This window comes from Paroedura picta, chromosome 2 (genome assembly GCF_049243985.1).
Source record: "Paroedura picta isolate Pp20150507F chromosome 2, Ppicta_v3.0, whole genome shotgun sequence".
NCBI classification, from domain to species: domain Eukaryota; kingdom Metazoa; phylum Chordata; class Lepidosauria; order Squamata; family Gekkonidae; genus Paroedura; species Paroedura picta.
This window is the reverse complement of record NC_135370.1, coordinates 143,743,782-143,769,070: the sequence shown is the minus strand read 5'-3', so window position 1 is coordinate 143,769,070 and position 25,289 is coordinate 143,743,782. Positions and strand designations below refer to the sequence as shown.

Here is a 25,289-nt window from a genome sequence, read left to right as displayed (position 1 = left end):
GGATCCAGGATTGATCTACCCAACAAAAGCAACCATTGGTAGACTGCTTAACTCAGCTCACCTAAAAATATAGTATATTTTAATAGATTATGTTAATCCATTTATGTAATCTAGTTATACCCACACTGTTATTTCATGTTCTTATTTGGAGTGGATTGTTCCTATCATGTCTACACTGGAAAATATATAGCAAGTGTATAGGCAGAGTGCTATATAAAGCAATGCCTATTGTGTAAACCCATATAAAATGGCTATTGCATCAAATGCACCTTTGCATTTAGCAGAGATCTGGTTAAGATATTTAAAAGCAGCTTTATATAAGACTAGCTTCAAAGCCCATTCCTAAGAACAGGCCTTGAAAGGGCCCCCTCCCCTGGCCCCTGTCCAGGCAGGTTAAGGTGGACGTGGGTGGCAGCTCGCAACCAGATCAAGTGGGCAGGCAAGGGCTGGGCAGCTTGTTATCAGGGCCGGGACAAAGCTCCTTAGCAGGCAGTCAGCAGGCTGGGAGGTCCTTGTCAGTGGGCCCAGCCTAGCAGGCCAAGAGGCCCTCATTAGCAAGCCCTCTAACACGACCCGTTGCCCAAGGCCCTCTCCCCTTACTTGCTGCTAGCTCCACGCACAGAGGTGTCTGAGAGCAAAGAACCTAGAGTCCAGGGACGGAGGGCGGGAGCTGCAGAGGCAGGGCCAATCAGGGCAGGTGGCTGTACCCTGATTGGCCCTATTCTAACTTGGACAGCTGGACACGTCCCACCCCCCAGGCTGTTTCTTAAATATACCGTATTTGCTGGCATATAAGATGAGTTTTTCCGCCTGAAAAACATGCCTCCAAGTGGGGGGGGGGGTCGTCTTATACGCCGGGTGCACTTCAGTTGGGATAGACAGAGCTGCCCATAGTGGCCTTGGTGACCAGAATTAAGGGACGCCAGGCGGAGGAGGCAGTGGCGGCGGAGGCTCCCCCCCCCCACTGGGCTCACCAACTCTGCTGCTGTCTTGTGAACTCCTCCCGGCTCGGAACTTGCTGGGCCCAGCAAACTTGTGCCTGCGTACACGCCCCACCTCGCCACGGCAGCAACAGGCCCGCTCTCACACATAAGACTCTGAAGCGGGAGGGGGAGAGAGAGAGAAAGAGAAAGCTCCCGAAGGGCCGGGCGAGCGAGTTGCGAAGGAGTGAAGAAGGAGGAGGATGCTGGGGGGAGGGGGAGGTGCCAGCCTCTGCTCCCCCTTCCTTTCACGGTTTCTGAAGCTGCCCCCATTCAGGAAGAGAGCAAAACTTGGCGCGCAGGGAACGCTAATCCTTTGCTCTGCCCTCCGCTCGCTTGCTCGCTCCCTATTTGTTTGCAGTTACGCAAATAAGCAGAGGACGCTGTTTCAGTTCAATGCACAGAGGTGCCGCCGTCCACAAAAGCAGCCTCAACTTGCAAGAGAGAGAGAGAGAGAGAGAGAGAGAGAGAGAGTTACCCCCCTCCTCTCGCCTTTTCTGGGGGAAGGATACGGTAATCACTTATCCGAGCATGCTTTCTTTTCTTTTTTAATGGCTCTCTCTCTTTCTCTCTCTCTCTCTCTCCCCCCCCCTTCTGATGCTCTTTTACGTTTTATTTGGTGTGTGGAAGGTGTGAGGAAAAGGGGGTAGTCTTATACATCGAGTATATAACAAACTATATTTTGAGTGGAAATGTTGGGGGGTCGTCTTATATGCCCAGTCGCCTTATACGCCAGCAAATACGGTATAAAGGAACAACAATGGATAAGGATGGATATGTGTGTGGGGGGGAACAAGAGACATTTCAGGCTTTCAATATCTGTGCTTCTCACAGATCTCTGGAAAATTATTTCTATACGTTATATATAGTCCAACTTTTCTCACTAGAATTTATGGTGAATTACCCAGAATAGGTTAATTAGATTAACAGAATGGAACACCCAATAGAAAATGCAAAAGGATTTGACTTGTAGAAGTCTAGAGCTAACCACAGATCAAAAACAATGCTGAAATGTGGAAAGGAATTTGTTATGCGACATATGCTTCCTCCCTCAAAATGTCCATGGTTGAGTGTTCCAAAACAACAATAATAACAAGACCTTGATCCCAAACATGTGCATGTGTGGTCAGGGTTGTCTGAAGAACACAAAATGGCATATACAACCACCTCAGTTATAAACTTTGGAATTGAGGCACTGCTTAGAGTCAACATGAAGACCTACAATCAAACCCATACCAGCGTATTAACTGTTCAGAAAACATAACCTGATGTAACAGGTAAGAAGGCATCTCAATAACAATTAGAATCAGGGATGCTCACAAATCAAAATTGGCATTCTCACTTAACTTCTATGGAATAACATACTTTGCTGAATTGAGGTTATCTTTTGATTGAAAATTTTGCGTATAGGCAGTTGTGCATGTGTAGACCACTAGCCTTTGGCATGGTGGCCAGATAACTGCTATAGCCAAGTAACTTGATGAATATGCTCCTGGGTCACTATTAGATGTCTTTTTAAAAATAGCTAAATTATACTGTATATATACTGTTTCAAGAAATTTAAATATTAGGCTGAAACAATGTTGATCCTTGCAATTGTCATGTACAGAAAGAACAATCCTTAAAATGAACTTACATTATAGTTACAAAACAGATTCTCTGTAGAAAAATATAAGAAAGTATACCCAAATATGGCTATATATGCAAGGATAGGGGACTAACACACATACTTCATATTTTATATTAATCTAAAGAGCAACACTTGCATTGATGCTGTGGACTTTTTTATTACCTTAAAGTATTGGAGTTGTTTCTCAGCATTCATTGTTCCTTCACTTTCTTGCCTCAGACAGGAATTGAAGATAAAAAGCTCGGTATCTCTCAGCCACCCTTTCAGCTCTTTGATCCTGGCCTCCAGCTGCCTTACCAGGCTGCCGCTTTCAGGCGAGAGCAGGTCACGTGGCCCTAACCCACTGTGCCCTACCATTGTGTCTTGGATCTTCTCTCCTAGGGTTTTCTAATGCAACACAGAAAGAAACCATAGATTAGTCTTATGTTCCAAAGAATGTGCATCAGATAGCTGACCAGCAGTATAAACAACATTAGTCAGTTTACCGTGCAATTATATACAAAATTATTCCAGACTTTGCCCATTAATTTCAGTGAATTTAGACTGGATTGACTCTGGATAGGATTATACTGTTGATGCCTTGTTCTGGATAGACAGCCATTAAGAGCTAACTTGCATACAGCAGGTGGATATGATTTTGTTTATTTATTTATAGAGATATTTATGCACCACTGTTCTCCCCAAAGTCACTTAAAATCTCATTGTTAGTTGTCAATTACAAAGATTACAATTACAGTAGTAGATATAAGCAAATAATTTTGGCCAGAAGGGCAGTTTGAGCCAATGGATGTAACACCAATTTACTCTTCTTACTACTTTGGTAAATAATAGTGGAACTCAAAATTAAATAGTATCAGATTTCTCAAGCAATTGACTTTGGCCATTTTCTATACACCCTGGACATATCCAGGTTCTTTGCCGGAGAAAATTCATCGGAAAATACTTTTGTATGTCATATGGATCTTGATGAATACTCTACTGAGTCTTGCTGTCAGATTAAATTATTTTGGATTTGCACTTTAACAGACCAATCAAATGGATCTATGGCCCAAACTGCACATTGCGTTACACCTAGGGGGTAATGTGAGTATACTGGCCCCTTCTCCATTGTGCTCTTGTGAGGCAGCACTTGTTGAAGCGAGAACAGGTGTCTGTGTATGAAAGCTGCTTTTTGTCAAAAACCTGCCACTCTATCTCTTTTGGATTCTAGACTCTTTGGATGCAAACATGGGCTTGGAACACTGGTGAAAGAAAAAGGAGCTATAGTTTCTGGAGGAAAGCAGTAAGTAGGCAGAAGCATTTGTAAGCATTTGATTGTATAGGGATCTTCCTGAGGGCAGATAGAAATGGAGAAGAGGGAAATTGAACTAACATGTAACCACATATCTTAATGTGTAATTATATATATGTATGTATGTATGTATGTATATATATATGTATGTATAATTACACATTAAGATATGTGGTTACACACACACATATATATACGTGTGTGTGTATATGTGTGTAATAACCAACCCTTCCCTGAATAGCCCAGGAAGGGTAACAACAAGACAAAACAGGTTTATATAAAAACAATCACAATACATTGAATAAATTAGGCTTGCCACCAACTTATCAATTACATTTGGGTCCTGAGGGTGTAAACAGTATTTGGTATTGGACATTTGGTCTTTGCACTGCATGCTTAGAAGTAAATTTTAATTTCAATAGTTATTGTCAGTTGCAGATCATGGTGGAAGGTTGAAAGCCTAACTATGTGATTAGTCCAACTAATGTTTGGTCATGGGAGTGTGACTGGACTCTCAGTCAGAGATATCTTGGGGGAACTCACCTTAAAAAGTACCTGTTTGTTTGATGTTGTAATGGAGTATGGGGGGGGGAGGATTTCCAGTTTACATCCCATACCACTTTTGCCAGTGTAAAGACTGGCAATGGGGGCTTTTGGGCCCCTTTCTATGGCTCCAGGTATCTTTCTATAGTACATGGAGCCAGAAAAAAGGGGCAAGAAAGCCTTCCATCTTGGTAAAAACAGTATGGGAGGGAAACAGGAATTCCTTTTGTCTCCTTACAATACTAGTTGTACACCCATGATCTAACAGATGATTCATGTAGTTTGGTCCTTAATGGTGGTTGTCAGGTGTTCTCTCAGTATTTTGCAACCATAAATTTCCTGCATTATGGATGAACTAGTTTCAAAGCCCGTTCCTAAGAATGGGCCTTGAAAGGGCCCCCTTGCCTAGCCCCTAGCCAGGTAGGGTAAGGTGGCCTTGGGCAGCAGCCAGATCAAGTGGGGTGAGTGGGGGCTGGGCAGCTCATTAGCAGGGCTGAGATAGAGCTCCTTAGCAGGCAGTCAGCAGGCTGGGAGGCCCTAGAGTCCAGGGACGGAGGGCAGGAGCTGCAGGGGCAGGGCCAATCAGGGCAAAGCTGGCTGCACCCTGATTGGCCCTATTTCAACTTGGACAGTTGGACACGTCCCACCCCTCAGGCTGTTTCATAAATATATAGAGGAACAACAATGGATAAGGATAAACTAGTTCGAGGTCAGCTAGTTCAAGGTCAGCTGACATTCAACTAGTGTCAAAGCTAAGTCTGCATTTTTTAGGACTTCAACATGGCGACCATGTTAGGTAGGAAATCTTTATTTCTAGTAGTTCAACAAAGTGGCACCTATGCAGTTTTTATTGGCTAGCAGTGAGTGGGCTGTATCCACCTGAAGGTTTAATAATATGTTTTATCATTGAGATCAATATAACAGCTATTGGGCCAGAAAAAAAATCTAGGGTTTTAATGGCATGGTCTTGTTAACAGTTTTTGCCTTATGAAGTATAGAGTGAGATCACATATATGCAGGTAATCAGGAACATGACTGATAAAGCTAGTGAAAGCTATTTTGTAGAAGGTGAGTCCTTTATGGACTGTATTAAACAATGAATATTCAAAGGAAGGATAGCTTAGGGTTAGCCCCATTCAGGACTGGGCAATTGTGGACTAAATGCTTTGTGAATTACAGTCTAATAATAAGCTTTGAAACACACACTGAATCAAATCAGCAGATAATCAGCTGTTCTAAAGCATTCCACAAACAGTGTGTTTGGGAGATCATAATAGAAAAAGCAACGATATTCTTGGCAACACCCTTTTATTTTGATGGCTCAAATATTGATAATTTGAAGGCTCTCCGTGGATTCCAGCTTTAGCTATTGTTTTTATGCTGTAACAAAAGTAGCAGCAGGAGGTGAAATCAATGCCCTTGGAGGGTAGGGTCACAAAAAAGAATTTATTGCCACTTTTTTTGTTCTGGAACAGTTTGCAATCATAAATTCTTCATAAACAGAATACTTCAGAGAATGGTCCGTCTTCATAAATATACGACAGAGGACATCAATTTCATTTAATTCACAATTTGTGTCAGCACAGCAGATGCCAATGCCTGCCTTGATAGGGTTGTTTAATATGCAATTGAGACAGAGTAATATTCAGCACAGGGGACAAAATTTCACAGATTAAACTGTACGCACCACTGACATTTCATTCTAATGTATTTCCATTCCACAGTGTTCACCTTAGATGAAAGTAATATTAAAAACCATATCTCTCTATTTTACCATTGTTAGAAGTTAAAATCCTTGTCTTTAATTTTTTTTATGCCAATTAAAATGTAATCATGCCAATTAATGCAGTATGCCTAGTGTTGTTGGATTCGGTTAAGATTTCATTTTATTATTAAACTAAATGAAACAATAAAAAACTGCTTATTATACATGAAATTTGATTTAAGAGAAAACATCAACTTTTTTGTAAATGCAGAAATAAATGTGGAAAAGTGATATACACTTTCATCTTGATCTTAACTTCTAAAAGGCCTTGAGAATTCATTTTATATGAGAGAGTATATTAATAAAGAAAGCCATGGCATAGATGGCCCAGGCTAGACCAATCTTGTCAGAGCTCAGAAGCTAAGCAGAGTCATCCCTGGTTTCTATTTGGATGACAGACCACAAAGGAAGTCCAGAGTCACTACACATAGGCAGGCAATGACCAACCACCTCTGAATATCTCTTGCCTAGAAAACCCTGCAGGGTCACCATCAGTTGGGTGTAATTTGATGGCACTTTCCACCACCACCAATAAAGAAAAGATTGTTAGTTTCTCATCTGACTGATAATATGCCCAGCCAAGAGTCTACCACTGTCTAGCACTGTGTTGGAAGTAAGTTCAAGTGAGGCAAGGATCCCCCAAAACACACATCTAGCTTTGTGTGCCCAAGGAACTTGGAACATCAGTTTTTCAGCCAGCCAACATGCCATGTCTGATGTCAAACTACTTTTGAAATGGAGGGAACTTTTTGTTGGCAGACAGTGATATGCTATCTAGTAAGGGCCTGCTGCATAGAGAAAAAGTAAACAAAAAACACAACTAAGTATTTCTAAATTGACATCTCTGATGTGTTTCTTTGGGGCTTGGTCACAGTATTAATCCACAGCAGTATTAACCCATAGCAGGTGATCAATACTGTCAAATGCAACAGCACCCAGTTAGCACTGTCAGTCTTTCATACGGGCAGAGCCCCAAGTCTGGGTTGCAGAGAAGCTCTGGTGACTCCATGTGCAGAATACATGGAGTATACTTTGAGAGCACTTCTCATAGAGGATGCACATGCATAAGCCTGCTTCTGTGAATGAGTTGTTCTTATTCAATCAAGATATCAAAAACTCATAATTAGATGAAGATGACAATAAGACTACTGTAATTCTTTGTCATTATCTAAAATCACAACTTTGTGCAGTTTCTTTTAAAAAACTGTATAAATATTGTTTAACTGTTTAAAAGAAAACAGACATAAAATAATCATTTATTACTTATCAGTTGTAACATATAATATGAAAAAACCCTTTACTGTATATTGCCAATTTGAATATTCAGGAAACTAAAAAAAGACTTCATCTGTTGCGGATAGTTCTAATACCAGGTGCATATTCTAGATTACCCCTGTTGAAGACTACATGGTGAAATGCATAGGGACGTTGGAAAATAAATCTATTTCTTATCACGTTGCATTTTCCTCTGTTTGTTTTCTGATACATTGCTGGATGCAGCCAATGTTTTTTCTTTATCCTTGATCTTTTTAAAAAATCACATTTTTATTCCATTAGAGGAAAAATAGGATAGAAATCTAGGAAACTCTGTAGAAATTCTTTCTTTGCAATGCTTAAAAACATCTCCAATCCATTCCCTCCCTTTGTGTGCAATTAGGCCCCAAATGTATGTCTATGAGTGAAGCTTTCCATATGGGGGAGGGAAAGAGGAAATCAGAGACAGGATTGCTTCACTGTATTCATTGCAAGCAAAATTACATACCAGAAATACTATTCATCCCCAATTTCTAATTTAAGTGGTTGATAAACTTATCCTATCCTTTATTTGAGTGAAAGCAATTAAGGAAAGAAGGAAATACATATATTATTTTTCTCTTGCGGAATCAGCAATAGTGTTTCCTGCATTATGCCATCACTAGTATCTGAGTAATAGGATCACTATATTTTTTTTGCTAGATTTTTGTGCCTTACTGTTTGGCTGAGACCAACCCATTGCAGTGTGAAATGAATTATATGGAACTTTTGTTTTGCTTTTGTCAAATATGAGCTGACTGGAAGCACATGAAATATATCTTATAGCATCCTCAAACTCGGAACATCAGATGGGTACTATAATTTGCATATTGATTTTTGTACCGTCAGTATGACCTGAAATATACAGTGACATCCCCACTTTTCATCTTAAGAGTATAGTAAATAGTTAAAGAGTAGATGTCTCTAACATGTACCTTCAGAATAAATTCTATTACCATTCACTCAAGCATGACAGTCAGTGTATATCAGATATACTGTATTATATTTGACTGGGTGCATACCCATAACACACAGCATATTTTGCTTACCTTTTTTGCATTAAACTAAAATTATTAAAGTCAGACAAGAGGCAAGCAGAGAATAGGAAAAAAAACAAAAAAGGACAATACTACGGTTTCCTATGTGTGTGTTTTGTAATAACAAGAATGACTTGTTTGGAATGTATGTAATGAACTGAATGAAAGAGATATTTGTGCTTTGAATTAGAAACCAGACAGGCAGCATACTTCAAAACACACCACAAATGTACAAATAACACAGAGGCAGTAATAAAAATGCAAATACCCCAAGCAGTTCCCATTTTTCATTAATTGAATCCACTTTTTCAAGGAGATCGCTGGGCAGTAGAACACTACTTTTCTTCAATGCTTCAACCTTACTCAGCAATTCCATCTTTTTGGGGTGTCTGATTGACATTTCAACACTGTACCTCTAAAATGAAAAAAAATATAAAATTAATTTTAAATTTGATCTTAAACTATCACTTTAATGCATATATTTAAGTGGCTTCTAAGATAGTTTAAACATAAAATCAACAAAGTACCCATTGTTATGATGGACACCTAGTAGTGATGGTGATGATGGTAAGGATGGAGAGGGCCTGTTCTTTGCCAACATTGTCCCACAGTGCAACATTATTTCCCCATTGGACAGAATGCACCCATTCACTTAGATAAATAAAACAATGTAGGAAACTTAAACACTTACATCCTTCCAAATCCACTCACTTCAACGGATTTAGAAGGGCATAACTCTATTTAGGACTGAACTGTGAAGATTTCCCTACTTCTGGTAACCTCAGTATTTTTAGGCAAACAGGTTTTGCCATTGTTTAAAAATGTTTCCAAAGCGCAGGTTGTTCATTTGAACTGGATTAAGACTTCAGGTGTGCCCAAAGGCTTTGACCCTTGCGTCAAATTGCAATCTGCCCATGAGAAAATTTTTGGTTTGAAAAGTAGTTTGTCACAAGTCCAAAACTTCTATGGTCTTGGAGAACTACTTGTGGGTTCTTTGTATTCTGCCCTTTGTTCCAAACAACAGAAGGAACTGTTTATCTATAAAGCTTTGCCCTGGGATCTAGTTTGCAGTCATACTAAAAGCTGAGAAAGAGTGGAAATCTGGGAACAAGTTGTTATATAGTATGTATAAGTATGTTCATACTTAGTGGGAGTCCCACTACATATGTGCCAGAAGTCCCCAAGATCCTTTTATGAGAAAAACAAGACTTCCCAGACTCTATAGAAGCATATTTTGTCTCCATGCAATGTAGCTCATAAATTTTAAAAAGTTTTCACAAGAGCAGTCAGGACTTACCCCAGTGGCGTTTACTGCTGCGGGGAAGCCCCACAGCATGAGGATGTTGGGTGGTTTGGGACAGAATGTCCTGGATTGCCTGGGTGTGCCTCAGGAGCAGTGCACGGGCCACTCTTTGAAGAGAGGCAGTTAGCCTCCTCTCCGTCCCCTGCCCTTATATAGGGGGCAGAGCGGAGGCTCGCACCTCTTTCCTCTCAGCGCTTCAGTGGGTCTCCTTTAAGGTGCCATCTCCCAGATACCCAGCAAGACATCGGGTGCACAGGAAGGGGCCATACAGGCCATCTAGTCCACCCCCCTGCTCAATGCAGGCTACTTTAGTTCTTGGAGGTTCTCAGGTTTCGTTCATTGCCAGCAATCTTGTCAACAAGCCAATTTACTCTCTCCTATAATATACCTTCGGTCTTTCTCTTCTGCTCTTTTCTACATCTCATTTCCTTCTTCATGTTCAGTATTTTTAAAGAGATTTTTAAAAACAGTGCCAAAATGTACCTTTTATTTGGAGCCTCGCATGAAGCACAATTATCCAAAAAGCGTTTAAAAGGTCTACATAAATCATGCATAGCTATTAGCAAATTGCATGCTAAACATTACACTTCCTTTCCCTGAAACTCAATGTAGAAAGCTACTCCTGATGCTTTTGCAGAAAAAATAAAATAAAATCAGGGATAAGTATAACAAAGTCAAAGTAGAGCAAAGAATGTTTAAAACATGGTTGCTTATTCCAGATCCATGAACACGTACTCTGTGACAAAACAAAACAAAAATACAATTGGAGAGTACTTACAGAAAATAAGAAAGGTGTGAAATCACTGTTTCAGCTAATAGATCCTCAGCATTTGCATGAATATGTTTGCATATTGTTAGTTTCATATTTTAATCTTTCATTTGCACTGCACATGAATATCATTTATATTTTGCCAACTTCAAATATTAGTCATTTGTGGATCACAGAGCAAAATGTTTTAAATGAGGTGATTTAAAGCATTTCTCATTATTAATGAACACTGATCAGGTGGTGGTGTATCCAAAATAAGCATGAATATGCATTGCAAGCAACCAAAGGATTGTCTAGATTTACAAAAAAAAAACCCGAAAAACAAACCCAACAACCCACCCTTGTCTTTCGATACATGAAGTGAAACCAGAAGCTGCAGTTTCTACAAAATGTGCATTAACAAGAGGCAATCAGGTTTGGAATTGCGGAACTGGATCATACAGCAGATAACCATTTTCTTTGGCTAAAATTGCCAACAAGTATGCTTGTTGACTCTATATGATTGCCTTTTTCAGCTGGAAAGGATGAGCAGAGGAGATTACAATCTGCTTTATGTAATCTGATTTCTATTTAAAGATGATATAGCTGAAAAGGATTTACATAATTATTTCTGTAAGTACGCATAATATCAAGGGAAATCCAGAGTCCATTTCAGCTATGCACTAAAATCCAGTTGGCTTTATGTCTTTCCTTTTGCCAAGTGGATTAATAGACGAAGGGAGTCCTCTAGCTGTCTGACACTGTTGTGGACTTGGCTAGTTAGTACAGTTTTCACCTGTAATAGGCAGGGCTCAGTTGCAGTTGGATGAAAAAGATTTTGGAAAGGCTCTTAAGATGTAAAACATAACCAAACAAAATTAGTGACATTTGCTTCTTTGCAACAGTGTTCTAGTTCTCATGAAGATGTTGTCATTCAATGTCTGTGCTAAAAGAAACCCAACACCCTGGAGTCTGCTATGTAGTATATCACGAAGGATTCCTGTGACAGATGCTATAAAAGATTATTACATTTTTTAAAAAACATATAAGTAATCTTTGTATATATGCTTTCTGTCTTCCTCAGTGTATAACCTACGGTATAAACAGCATGATGAAAGATGGCAATTGATAGAAAATGCATTACACACTAGCTAGAAAAGCTGCAGAAATCCATTTAATTGCAAGTTGTAGTGGTTATGGGAAGAACAGTCAGTATTGTTTTGAGATATAGAAATTAAAGTGAAGTTATTTATTTCGATGTGAGAAAAGTGCTTACTGCACTGCTGAGCTGAGATTCTGATAGCACTACATGGTACTGCTAATGCTTTTTCTTTTTTTTACCCATCAAACACCTCCACTCTCAGGCAAAATTAGCTACCCAGCTCTATCAGTGCTGCACAACCCTAGTCTAGTAGGGCTTCTTTATCCTGTGGTGAGAAGATAATTTAATCTTCATATTCATTCTACCCTCAGCATTAAGTGAGCAAAGGCAACTCCATTGTGACAGACTGCAAATGTTATGATATAGATTACTCTTCAATAGCCAAAAAATGAGATTAAGAAATTTAAAAGTCACAGCATTTCTCCTGCCTTCTCTCCTCCCATTCCTTCTAACAATAGCTGCGATAAATAAAATGATTAATATTTCATTTCCTACTGTACCTGCCTTACAAAAAAAATTCCTTCCAACAAATAGTTTACTGTGTATGGTACGTTGTTATGCACAAGAAGGCAGTTCATATTCTGAAGCTGTGCAGCAGAAACAAATTTAAGGATTGTTGTGTCTTCCCTTCTATACCTGTCTTTTCATCCCCTTAAATATTTGTGTGTGTTTTTTTAAACCCTTTATTTAATGATATGTTGTCATACATCTTTATAAAAAGTTCTAAAGATCATTTAACAGAAAATTACCATGTAAATTTAGAATAGGCTATCTTGAGAAACTTGTGATGCATGTTTCCTGAAGTTTTCTCCCCCCCCCCAATACTCTCACTCTCTGTGTGCATGTGTGTGTGTGAAAAATCACACCCCAAAATTCTGTCCAAATAGAGACTGGAACAATGCCTTGAAACAGCATTAATTGTCTCCATGGAAACCAGAAGAATAAGCCATTTTGAAACTGGCCTAGAAGGCGCTCATTCAGCGACTAAAGCATTTTTTCTGTCTCCTTTGGTGTTAAGGAACAAGATGCCTAGTCACTGAGAGGTCAAAGAAAGAAATCATCATGAAAGGCTTGTAGATTGTCAATAATGTAGTAAATAATAATAATAACTGACTTTGCAAAATCTGTACACATTTCACAACACAGGAAGACCTCATTGAATAATCTTTCTGAAAGAAACGTCACAAAAAATTGATTGGGACTAGGATCCATATTCTCTCCCTGCAGTGAAACGTTAGGGCAATATTATGCGGCCCTTGCTCCTAAAGCTCCCTGGGAATTCTGTTGTTGTAATAAAACTTCAGAAGAGGAAAAAAAAAAGGCTGCATGATGGAATTCAAAATAATGCTCTAAAAGCACACAGAGAGATTAAGACATCTATTGTAAGACTTTTGTATGGTGCTTCTGTTGGTTATAGTGAAAAGAGACTAGACATACTGAACACACTGTAGAGCTTCAGCTACGAAATCCAGATTAATTAAAGCAATAAAAAAGTTATCCATTATTAGAAGTATATATGATTTTTAGCGTTCTGGATTTTGGGGGGCATTTCCCCTAATACATTTTATATTTATTTTAACAAAACTACAATGCTCACTAAGTTCCGGAATTCAGTTCTGTTTCTATGGTTTACTTCAATCATGCTGTGAAAGTTTTTTTTTTAAATGATTCTTTGCTGTCTGGAAAATAATTGCCATACATAAATACAGATGTGTCCCAGACACATGTGTCATTTGCAAAGCAAATGCAAGTGCTCATTATTTGTTACCCTGTCTTGTGAATCCACTCTCCAAGTATGTCCATTAAACCTACACGTTAAAACATGCAGGTGCATATAACCTGTTATTTCGTCTGTCATCTGTGTACATATTGCACTTTCTGGCTAGTGTTTGTACTCTTCATGCTTAGGCTTTATGGTGGCCCCTTAGGAAGCCCATGGCTAATGCCATTCATTGATGAACAAAGACTCTTTTTATTCCATAGTCCAGGGTCCGAAGCTCAGCTGTATACATGAAGAGTGAAGGAATCTGCTAGAGGCCAGACTACCCTTCACAACGCCTCTTAGACATCCACCTTTTTCATAATACCAAAGCGAGACATTTTACAAACAGTCCAGAAACTTGGTTATATTTGATATACAGTCAATGCAACCAGAATGTCTGGACAGTGTTCAGGTCTTTGGATGAGTGTTTTGTCTAGACAAATAGCAGCCATTATTCCTTTCTAACTTGCATTCTCCTGATATCAATTTATAGCAAATAATTGCACAGGGAAATTATAAAGACTCCTACAGTTGTCCTTGTAAATTAATAATAGGTTTTCTTGATTGGGATAAATTTGCTGCTGAGCCTTGGAATTTTTTTAAAGTGCTATGTCATTTAAAATTGCCAGAACTCACACAACAAATTACATCTGAGGCCAAGAATTCGTTTTCTTCTCCTATCTTATGCCATTCACATGATCTAGAAATCACATTACATTGGCTATGTATTGTTAATTGGACATGGATTGCATTATTTTTAATATAAATCAAACTACAAATATTAAAATGAATTGCAAATCCCCTAATAGGAGATCATAAAACAATCTTTTAAAAAGTATCTCTCATTAATAATTTAATTCCAATTATATCACTCTGAAAACTCAAGGAGGAGACCAGTAACTTATTCCTAATAAGTCTCTTTTGAGAATAAATGAAAAACACAGCTTTATTTATACGCAAAACCCAAAGATGAGTGCTTTTGCAATTACAAAACAAAAAAATCCCCTAAATTTTGTTTCAGATACAGAATATAATCCAGATGATCCTGGTTTTTTAAAATTTAGTCTTACTTTTTTCTATGCCACTTTCCTAATTCTAAAGAAAGGCTTTAATAACTTTGTTGACTGATTTTGCTTCATAATAACATGGAGCATTTATACCAGTTGCTCTGTTTTTGTGAAGAAAGGTGATCCAAACCCGTTTAAATTTTACTCTGACTGTAATATCTTTTTTTGCCCTTTAATGAGTTTATATTAAATATTTAATACTGTTTAGGGCATATCCAGTATCACCAAAAACAGTTATATTCCCAGCAGTCCCACTGTTTCAGGCAGAAGGCTTGATTGATCCTCCTTGCCTGAATTGAGTAGAATGAAAAGAAGCAGTTGGAAAATAGCTGCAATCATTTAATGCAGATGACCTCTGACAGGCTCACAGCTCTTCTATCTGAACAGAAATTTGCATGGGGTCTCTGTGCAGAGGAACAATGTAACCTAAATGGTAGACAATCTTTATTCTAATGAAGTGGGTGTCAAGGTCAATGTAAAACTGCAATGATAAATGGTGCACCACTAGGCAAGAGAAGTTGCATAGGCATTGTACTGCTTTCACATTAATTGAAGGCTGAAAATGCATGGAGTGAAAGCGCAAGACTCTTCTCACCATCATGTGTTAATACAAAAAAAAAAAAAAAACACCCAACCTCACACCATGTTTTTCTTCAAGATTCTGGACCACTGATATGAATCTTACTGAAACAACCACAGCAGCAAAAATACAATAGCTTTACCCAACAGCACGGAGATGTGGGGTGGGGGGTTAAGGCAGGGGTTTTTATTATGTTGTTTTATTTCTATACTAACAACTTCAACAATCCACTCGGAGTGCCAAAAGAATAACAAGTCTCCAGACACCTAATGTAATTCCCATGATCCTTTTGCTATTTAGGAGATCTGTCTTTAATTAGTTCCAAACAAGCAACCCTTTAGACAGCTCTTCATTAGAAACCATTCCTTCTGAAATAACTTAACAAAAAAAAACCCTAGTTGTACTCTGATATTATTATTTTCTTGGTTCTAAGTCTCCTTGTTAGTATACAGTTAACATCTCCAGGTGTCTTTTGTCCTGAATAAGAATTAGACCAGTAAAACTGGGTTTTGTAATGCAAAGGATTGGTTGCCTGGAGTAGAAACTAAACTACAATCTGTTATTGTGGCTTTGTCAAAATGGCAATGCAGCTATAATTATGGCACTTCATCAGTCAATCAAGTAATTTGTAGAAGGCAGTTCATTTTGTCCCTTAAAAATGTGTAAGACTGTAAGCTGCTTTTTAAAAATCCTGAATAGCTTAAGCCTGTTAAGGGTATATTGTTAGATAATATACTCATTAGCAACCAAGGATTTCTGGATCACCTATTAAAACAGGAAATGCCTTTATACCAAGAGATTTATAACATCCCAGTGTGAAACATTTCCAAAAGCTGTGTGTCCTGAGATTTGCTTTTTAAAAATTTTGTGTGGCGTTTCACTCACATATGCTCCAGTAGTAATATCTTATTCACACAATGCTCTCCAACTGATGTCAGATTTTTAAAAGGTGCATGAAACAGGTATGTTCATTCAATGCATTACTAAAGTTACTCTGAGGCATACAGAGATCTCAACATATGAGAGCAATTACTCATTTAAGTAGCCCAAATGAGGTCAATAGAAATCCCCTCTGTGTGCCACTGAAATATGCTGGCTATAAATTTTGAACAGCTCTATTTTTTTTTATCCGCTTATGTTCTCCTGTTCCAAAAGATTTTAATATTACCATTAGAGCCAATGCCTGTCACAAATCAAAATATTTGTGCTGCTTCCATACTTTGCATTTGTATAGCATGGGAGGATTGAAACATTGCTACAAAAATCCTCACACCAACCTTGTAAGGTATGCAGATAGCATTATTTCCGTACTATAAACAGGTTGAAGTAATGGTTTGTCCAGGAAAGTATGTATGTGAGCTGGTATTTGAAACAGGTACTTCTAAATGCTGACACCAAAGTGTATCAGTGCATTTGTTAAGAATATATGTGGTATAATAGAGAATGAACAGATGTAGGGATTATTTACTCACAAGTAAATCCTGTTGGCTTTAATAGTACTTGAGTAAATGCAATTTTAATTCCAACCATTCTACTCAGTGCCTCAGATTCCTGTATGCAAAACTGTTTCCATAAAATCTGTGTTCAAGATATTGCAATGAAGAGAATATACTCTTTTTAAAAAAAGCATATTGTATAGAAAATGTTACTGATGAAACTATTTAAAAAACTGTACAGCTTCATCTGTGTGTGATTTGTCAGGTCTGAAGCTTTGACGTGCCCAAGGGGCAGACCCCAGCGGGGAGTAGGCTGCAGAGCTAAATAGCTGTGAAAGAAGTCTTAATGTAGGATGGAATTCAAACTAACCTTGACATGACCTCAGGAAAAATATGCAAAAAGTAAAATGAATGCACTCTGCAAGATACATCCTAATTTTGTGGCCAGGCTGGTTAGTTTCACAAACATAACTGAGACTTTAAAAGCAAAATAAAATACCAAGCAAAGAGGAAACACAGGAATTCAGAGTCAAAACTTAAGCAGGCATGATGCGTTACTGTGGAGGCATGTGAGCAATTTGGAAGCAATCCAAATAAAAACCAACACTGAACAATATTGTTGTCAGGCTGTCTATTCAGGAAAATTGTTTTTTTAGGTTGAATATAAATGACACAAAGCCAAGATTACATCACTGAGTTACAAAGTCCGTTGTGGCTTTTAGCTGAACAAGCTCCACAGATCTACTGTCTGATGGTGGTTATTCAGCAGCAGAGGTTTTAATGTTTTGTCCAACTTTTCACATTATAAACACTGACTTTAAAAAAACCTTGCAAATCTACTTTATTCTGGAAGCTGTCGACCTGATACATATATGATGATACAAATAACACAAGTTTGTTGCTATATTAATAAGAGTATACTAATCTTTGGTATGTTTTTGTCTGTATTGTTCTCCTGATTCAAAAAGGTAGGAACAGCTAAACTTTGGCTGTTCAGCTAGATATATGCACATTTTAATTGACTGCCAGTTTATTTTGAAACCTATGGCCACCGTTCTTATTCTGCACTTTTAGCAAATTTTACAGTTTGATTCCACAGTGTCAGGCTTAGTACAAGCTACTTAAGCAACTCAAAATACGTGCAAGCATGCCTGTGGATGTAGTGGAATGGAAGAAGTAATAAGTCACCCAGCCATGACTATTGCTATAAGGACCGCATGGTGGCAGAATATGCCTCTGTACACATAGGAAATTGCCAGGAAGAAGCATTATACCTAAGGATATCCTGATTCAAAGGTTACTTCCTCCATGCAGCTGTGCCTATAGAAAGGGCTATCAGAAAAGATGCTTTTATTCTGTCATGACACCACCAGGGAATGGGCCCTCCCCAAAAAATTTGCCCCCTGTATGGGAGAAGGGATAAAAAAAAGAGGCAAGCTTGTAATGGTGGTTGATTCCAGCAGCGGCTATGACTGATCATTCATTTTGAATTGTTTTGGATTGTGATTTTATTGTTTTAAAGGCTTTTAATGGAATTTATGGAACTATGAAGTTGTCAATATGATGCAAACAGCCCTGAGCCAGAATGCCAGGAGGGGTAGTCATATAAATCGAATTATAAATAAAATAAATAAATAAGTCCCACAGGGGATTAAATTTAGCTGGAAAGATAGTGCCACCACAAATGGCAGAAACGCAAGTAATTTAACACATAAAATGTAAAGAGTGTCTGTGAATGCAAACCTCACATTGACCATACTGCTCACTGCCATAACACATCTCTCTTCTTTTTTGTACATTACAAATGCTTGCACATTCACAAAAATAGCATAAGAAAAAAACTAAAAGTTCACAAAAAAAAGTATGCAACTAGTTTAAGCCTCATATGTGAAACTTCTCAAACTAGGTATCTACTAGAGACCACACATCTTTGCATTTTCTATTAATTCCAAGGTTATATTGCTATCAAACAATATTACAAGATTTTCACCCATTACAGAGTTACATTTTGCATGTTTCAAGCACATGCACCGAATTCCGAATATATACAAAAATACCGAATATATACAAAATGTTACTGTAGCAGTAAGTCACTGTATTTGCAATTTTCCTGAATCATTTTGTCCGAATTCCATATTTGAACAGAATGTTATAGACTAAATTACATCTGGAACATAGGCAGTTTTTAAAAATGTTAATGGTTGAAGTATTTCATTCTTAATTAAAATTTGATTTTTTCCTTATAGTTGTTAAGTAGGTTTAGCACTCTATAGCAAATGCTATACTAAGGATGGAAATACTAAGTATGGAAACATAAAAATAGCTGCAATCACTATATACATTCAAATGTAATCCAGATGTTTGTTTTGTTTTGTTCACATTTGAAGAAACATGAGACCTCTAAGAAACAAAATATATACATTTCAATAGTGACTTTTAACCACCAAACTGAAAGTTCTGCTAAATTTTACTGTGCAAAAATGATTTGTTAAAGCCAAATGTAACATGATTCAAATTTGCCTCCTTTTTTTTGCACCAGTATTTTACTTTCAAGAGTTGTTACCATAACCTATATGTTCATCATAACATAACCCAAAGTTCAAATATTTGGTGATAGTAGGCAGAAGATCCCCTTGTACTAGCTCGGAGAGCCAACCATAGTCCAAGGGCTGATATAGATGTTAGTGGTCCCTATCCCAAAACTTTTTGATCCTGTGGGCATCATTGGAATTCTGTCATAGTGCAGTGAGCCTAGTCACAAAATGGATGCCACAAAATGGCTGATTCAGGAGACAGAGCCAGCTACAAAATGGCAGCCACTGCCAAATCAATGTTTTCCAAGCCCTGCACAGCCAATCAAATCTATGGTCAATCAGAAGCTTACTGGGGGGGGGGGGGAAACCCACATCATCCCATCCATTTTCTAAAAATTCTTCATGAGCATCAGGAAAGGTGCTGGCAGGAACGATACCACCCACAAAAACATTGTGGGGGAACCTCACTTTTGATGACTGTGCAACTCCCATATTACTCCCATATATCTGAGTTCTTTGCATGGTAATCCTGTTGGGGACCCCACTGGAAAGGAAAGTGTCATAACATAAATATAAACATCCTTCCTGTTTAACTAAAGATGAGTGTCATCTTCAAAAGCATGTCATTAAAGTTCTGGAAGCATAAAAGTAAAACTAAATCAGGCAGAGTATGAATATCTTAAATATATGCTGGTTTAAGGGATAGATGATCCATCTTAGGGCCAAAAGCAAGTGTATAAATAATAGAATTATAATGTAGGCACAATTAAGTATTATCTTCATGTCAATTTAGAATCATGACAGGGAGAGACTGAAATGAGGGGAGCAGAATTTATATTCCAGCCTGAGACTCAATACTGGGCTCAAGATATACATACAAGAGTGTATCCAGGGCAATATCAAAGTAAAATAAGCTTTAGAAGCTGATAATAACTGTGGTAAAAGCAAACCAGGACAAGAGGTAATAAACACGATGGCTTCACAAATGGCAAACAGGGAGAAGCACATCAGCTAATCAAACTTCCTCATTCAACAGGAATGTAGACAGCAAGCAGCAACACTAATTTAAATAAATTAGAAATCCCATCCTTTGGAATGGAAGCTTGTGGCTTGACTAGGGATGGGCATGAACCAGTTAATGAGCCAAGATTTGCCATGAATTTGGCCTAATTCATGCCCCCCAAAGTGAGGTTGAGGAAAGGTGCTTCGCTGAATATTTCCTGAACTTGAGTCCGGTTTGCATTTGGGGTGGGGGGTGGGGGTGGTATAATTTAAAACAAGAGCTGAGCAAGGTGGCACACCTATCAGCTATTAGGTTTAAATTTATGTCTCACCTTCCAAGCAGGAGAAACAAAATGGACTTCTGAAATGGCTGTCAACCATTTCAGCCTAACAACAGACCATTACACCCATCAGCTGTTAGGTTTAAATGGCTGGCAACCATTTCAGCAGTCTGTTTTGCTTCCCCCTGCTTTGAAGTGTGTGTGTGTGGGGGGGGAGGGTTGAAATGAAATGTTTCAATGTCTGCCGTTGATTGTAACAGCAGTGATTTTTAGGCAATTATACTAAAACGAAAACAATAGCAGTAGCCTTAGCTAATTTTAAAAACATTTTATTCCAAGTAACAATTTAAATTTTAATTATTTCAGATGCTTTCAGTCAGGGTTATAGTATAAGGTAATGTGGTATCTATTTTAAAAAATGAGAGCGAGATATAAATATTTCAAAAGAGTCTATGGTACTTTATACATTAATAGGCCACAATGCTAGAACAGTGACCCTATTAAATGTAATTTTTCAGGCCAATGGTGATTGGCATGCGATACTGACATTTGAAAAATTGCCATTATATTGATTTTGTTCTTTGCATTTTAAATAATCTCTTGGAGAAAGTGACACTGACAGAAGTTAGCTGTCATTTGGTAAAGCAATTAAGCACTTAAGAAAAAAGCCAGAATATTTAAACCATGCAATCATCTTTAAGGGCATTATATCTGTATTCAGTTTCACACCCTTTTACTCAACAAGCAAAAAAATTCCATTAATAGAAACATACTTACATATGCCTAAGAGGGGCCACAGAGCCTGCAGTTAAACTACAAATTCTGTGTTACACACCCCAAAAAACAATTCCAGTGGTCAACACAGAGTTTAATCAATATTGTTGTATTATGAAAGTTTTAAGATCTGAACCAAACAATACAATACACAATACAGTGTGGTAGGCCACCTGGTGGACAAGTGAATAAATTAAAGTCAAAAGAAAAATGAGCAAATGGTTGTTGCAATAAATTAAAATATGTACAAAATATAGCTACAGTTGGAATATGTTGTAGAAACAAAATTACTGAAGAAGGCAGCAAAGTCTCCATAGGGCAACTTGTTCTGTTAAATGACTTAATCCGAAAGTCATATTTAATGGAGAAATGATACGTGATAGCAAACAAGTTCTTAATATTTTGCATGTGAAGAGACAGCGGGGGGGGGGGGGCTGTGTGTGCATAAAATAAATACTGAAGGTTTTTTTCCCCTGGAACCAAAAGGTGTAGCCGCTGGTGGATACATAAAATGAGGAAAAGAAGATGTGATATACAAATGGAGAGTCCTGACTACATCAGTGACGTGTACATTTTGTAACGTACCCAATAACACCTCCATGGGGTACTTTAAAGAGGGAAAAAAACAACCTAGATGGAAAGTTGTGATAATTTATGCCCACACAATGAGTAAATGGCAGGCACCAAAGCTCCCACAGAATATCACAGAATCATAGAATCATAGAGTTGGAAGGGGCCATACAGGCCATCTAGTCCAACCCCCTGCTCAACGCAGGATCAGCACTAACCATCCTAAAGCATGGTTTAAGTCCTTGTGTCATTGCTTAATAAACATGAGGATTTTGTAATGTTTGGCAGAAGTTAGTTTTGAGAACTGTTCCTGGGGGGAACTCTGGCTACAGAACACTTAATTCCAGAGTAGAAGATGGAATTTCTACAGTACAGTTTTTCTTTGTGAATTGCTGTTTCCTAAATATCTTTTTCTACTCAAGTATCAAAGTATCAAACACCTCTAGTAAACACCATCCTGAGTTCTAGATGACTTAGCTTCAAGAAGACATAAAACGAACACAGCCACACCTTCTTCAGTCAAGCTAGAGGTCACCAGACTGGTAAGCCCTTTCTGCACGTGAGAAATGTAGCCGTACAGCCTCTGGATGTAGATGGCATATTCTGACCCCACCACATGACATTGCCTATACCCAGAGGCTGACCAGCAACCGGCTCGCGATTTCACTTTTTTAAACATGCGATTTGGGGAATTAAGAAAATTGGATTCACCACCCTAAAATACGCGAGCCACTGACAAACAACCAGCAGGCAACCAACTGAAAGAATGTATGGAGGGTGAAACATGCAACAGTCTGCTCAGCTTTGTCCTGCCCTCGCTCTCGCCCTTCCCTCTCCATTTCCTGCCCAGCGAGGGAGGCAGATTCCTCCCTATCAGTTCAAACATCATTAAGTCTTGCTTTAGTGTTTTTTAACTAAATGCCTCCTTGCCTTCCTCATTGGTGCTCAGATCCTTGCCCCTTCTTCTCTGCTCTTTCCCCCCTCCCCCCCCCCATCCTTCTGGTCCGCCTGCATGCTGCTCAGCCATTCTATTCTGTGCCACAATCACCCAGAACTCCTTTCTTCCCTCACCCTCCCCAAGGACCTCTTAAGCAGGGTGCTGCCCCCATGCCACTCACACAGTCTCCATGCCGCCCGTGCCACCAGCACGCTGCCCACACAATTTTCACACCAGCTGTGTAGCATGTGAGAAGGGGAAAATGCGAGACAACACGTCAAGAAGGCTTTAAAGTGTAGAGTGGAGAAATAGTGTGATTTAATATCATGCTATTGCAGGTAGGAGACATCTCACTATTTTGACCTCTGTGCGGCAATGCCCGTAGTACTGGAGGATCTCAAGCTATGCTGTCAAGAGTGGCTCAGGATTTCATGGTGAAAATGATAGTTTTTTTTCTTTTGCTTAATTGTGTACAACTAGAACTAGGTCAGGACCAGGGTCCTTTTCATGTGCTACATGCTTTATCACTGTCAAAGTGTTCCTGCTACCTCCAAGGGTAGTGAATATTGTAAAAATTACCATAGAACACGCTGTATCAATATGTATTTTAGTACATTTCCATTTATGAGACTCACTTTTAATTAAACACAAAGAAAAACAAAATAAATCTTGAGAATCTCTGGATGAGATATATTTATTTATTTTGCAAGATTTATATCCTACCTTTCTGCCTTTACAAGGGCTATCAAGACAGCTAGCAAATTAAAACATACGTAATAAAGTCACACACCAGCAAAACCAACCACTACTACATCATTAAAATATTGAAACTAGGGTTAAAATATATACAAAGATTTTTAAAGAATTAACACATTGGGCAGGAAAAAGGGATCACTGAGTGAATGCCAAATTAGACACAGAATGAAGCCTGCTGGTGGAAGATGATGACAGAAGGGAAAGAGTCTCTCCCGGGGGAAAAGAGTTTCAGAGCTTTCATGCCACAACTGAGAAGGAGTCTTTATGCCTAATCTCAAATGGATGTGGCACCTGAAGCAGGGCCTCAGAAGATTACTGTGGTGATTGATAAGGGAGTAGGAGGTTCTTCAGGTATAGAATCATAGAATTAGAAAATAGAAGTTTTCCTTCTCCTCTGCCTATATGTTTTGATAATTTCTTTAAACACGTCATTTTTTTAAAAGAACTCTTTACATTTAATTCTGTGCAGTTTTTTGTAAAACCTGCGTGTTCAAATGCAATTGGAAATATCAATAAATGCAGTTAAGTAGAGTTACCTTTCATTTTAACTGAAGTCGGTGGGCTTAGAAGGATATAACCCTGCTTAGGACTCTACAGTTCATAAAAATATTTGCACATGAATTGCATTGTACATATAGAATCATAGAATCATAGAGTTGGAAGGGGCCATACAGGCCATCTAGTTCAACTCCCTGCTCAACGCAGGATCAGCCCAAAGCATCCTAAAGCATCCAAGAAAAGTGTGTATCCAACCTTTGCTTGAAGACTGCCAGTGAGGGGGAGCTCACCACCTCCTTAGGCAGCCTATTCCACTGCTGAACTACTCTGACTGAAAAACCTTTTCCTGATATCTAGGCTATATCGTTGTACTTGTAGTTTAAACCCATTACTGTGTGTCCTTTCCTCTGCAGCCAACGGGAACAGCATCCTGCTGTCCTCCAAATGCCAACCTTTCAAATACTTAAAGAGGGCTATCATGTCCCTTCTCAACCTCCTTTTCTCCAGGCTGAACATTCCCAAGTCCCTCAACCTATCTTCATAGGGCTTGGTCCCTTGGCCCTAGATCATCCTCATCGCTCACCTCTGTACCCTTTCAATTTTATCTACGTCCTTCTTGAAGTGAGGCCTCCAGAACTGCACACAGTATTCCAGGTGTGGTCTGACCAGTGCCATATACAATGGGACTATGACATCTTGTGATTTTGATGTGATGCCCCTGTTGATACAGCCCAAAATGGCATTCGCCTTTTTACCGCTGCATCACACTGCCTGCTCATGTTTAGTTTACAATCCACAAGTACCCCAAGGTCTCGTTCACACACAGTGTTACCTAGAAGCATATCCCCCATCCAGTAGGTATGCTTTTCATTTTTCTGACCCAGATGCAGAACTTTACACTTATCTTTATTAAATTGCATCTTGTTCTCATTTGCCCATTTTTCCATTGTGTTCAGATCTCACTGAACTCTGTCTCTATCTTCTGGAGTATTTGCCAGTCCTCCCAATTTGGTGTCATCTGCACACTTGATGAGCAGTCCCCCCACCCCCTCATCTAGATCATTAATAATTATGTTAAAAAGTACTGGACCAAGCACCGAGCCCTGAGGTGCCCCGCTACTCACCTCCCGTGTTGGTCCGAAATCCAGATTAGGATGCTCTCTTTGATACACTTGTCTCACAGGCACTGGAAAGCAAACTTTTTCTTGCTCACAGACACCCACCTGGCCTTAAACAACTTATCACCCACGATAATGCACTTCCTAACGCAGCCTGGACTTCAGGGCCAGAGCCCGCATTAAAACAAGATCCCAGCTCTGGCCCCATATTCACTCTGACAA

At 38.8% G+C, this 25,289-nt stretch overlaps 1 protein-coding gene across 4 annotated transcripts in view; it reads right to left on the bottom strand.

Annotated features, from left to right (window-relative positions):
- Positions 1–25,289, bottom strand: part of AKAP6 (A-kinase anchoring protein 6) — a 320,657-nt gene that overhangs the window by 48,742 nt on the left and 246,626 nt on the right. For all 4 annotated transcript variants that reach the window (XM_077323052.1, XM_077323054.1, XM_077323053.1 and 1 more), the window contains 2 exons: positions 8,808–8,954; positions 2,773–2,997 (listed from right to left, as the gene is read on the bottom strand). In XM_077323052.1, coding sequence (XP_077179167.1) covers positions 2,773–2,997; positions 8,808–8,954 — 372 coding nt within the window. The remainder of the gene's footprint in view (positions 1–2,772; positions 2,998–8,807; positions 8,955–25,289) is intronic.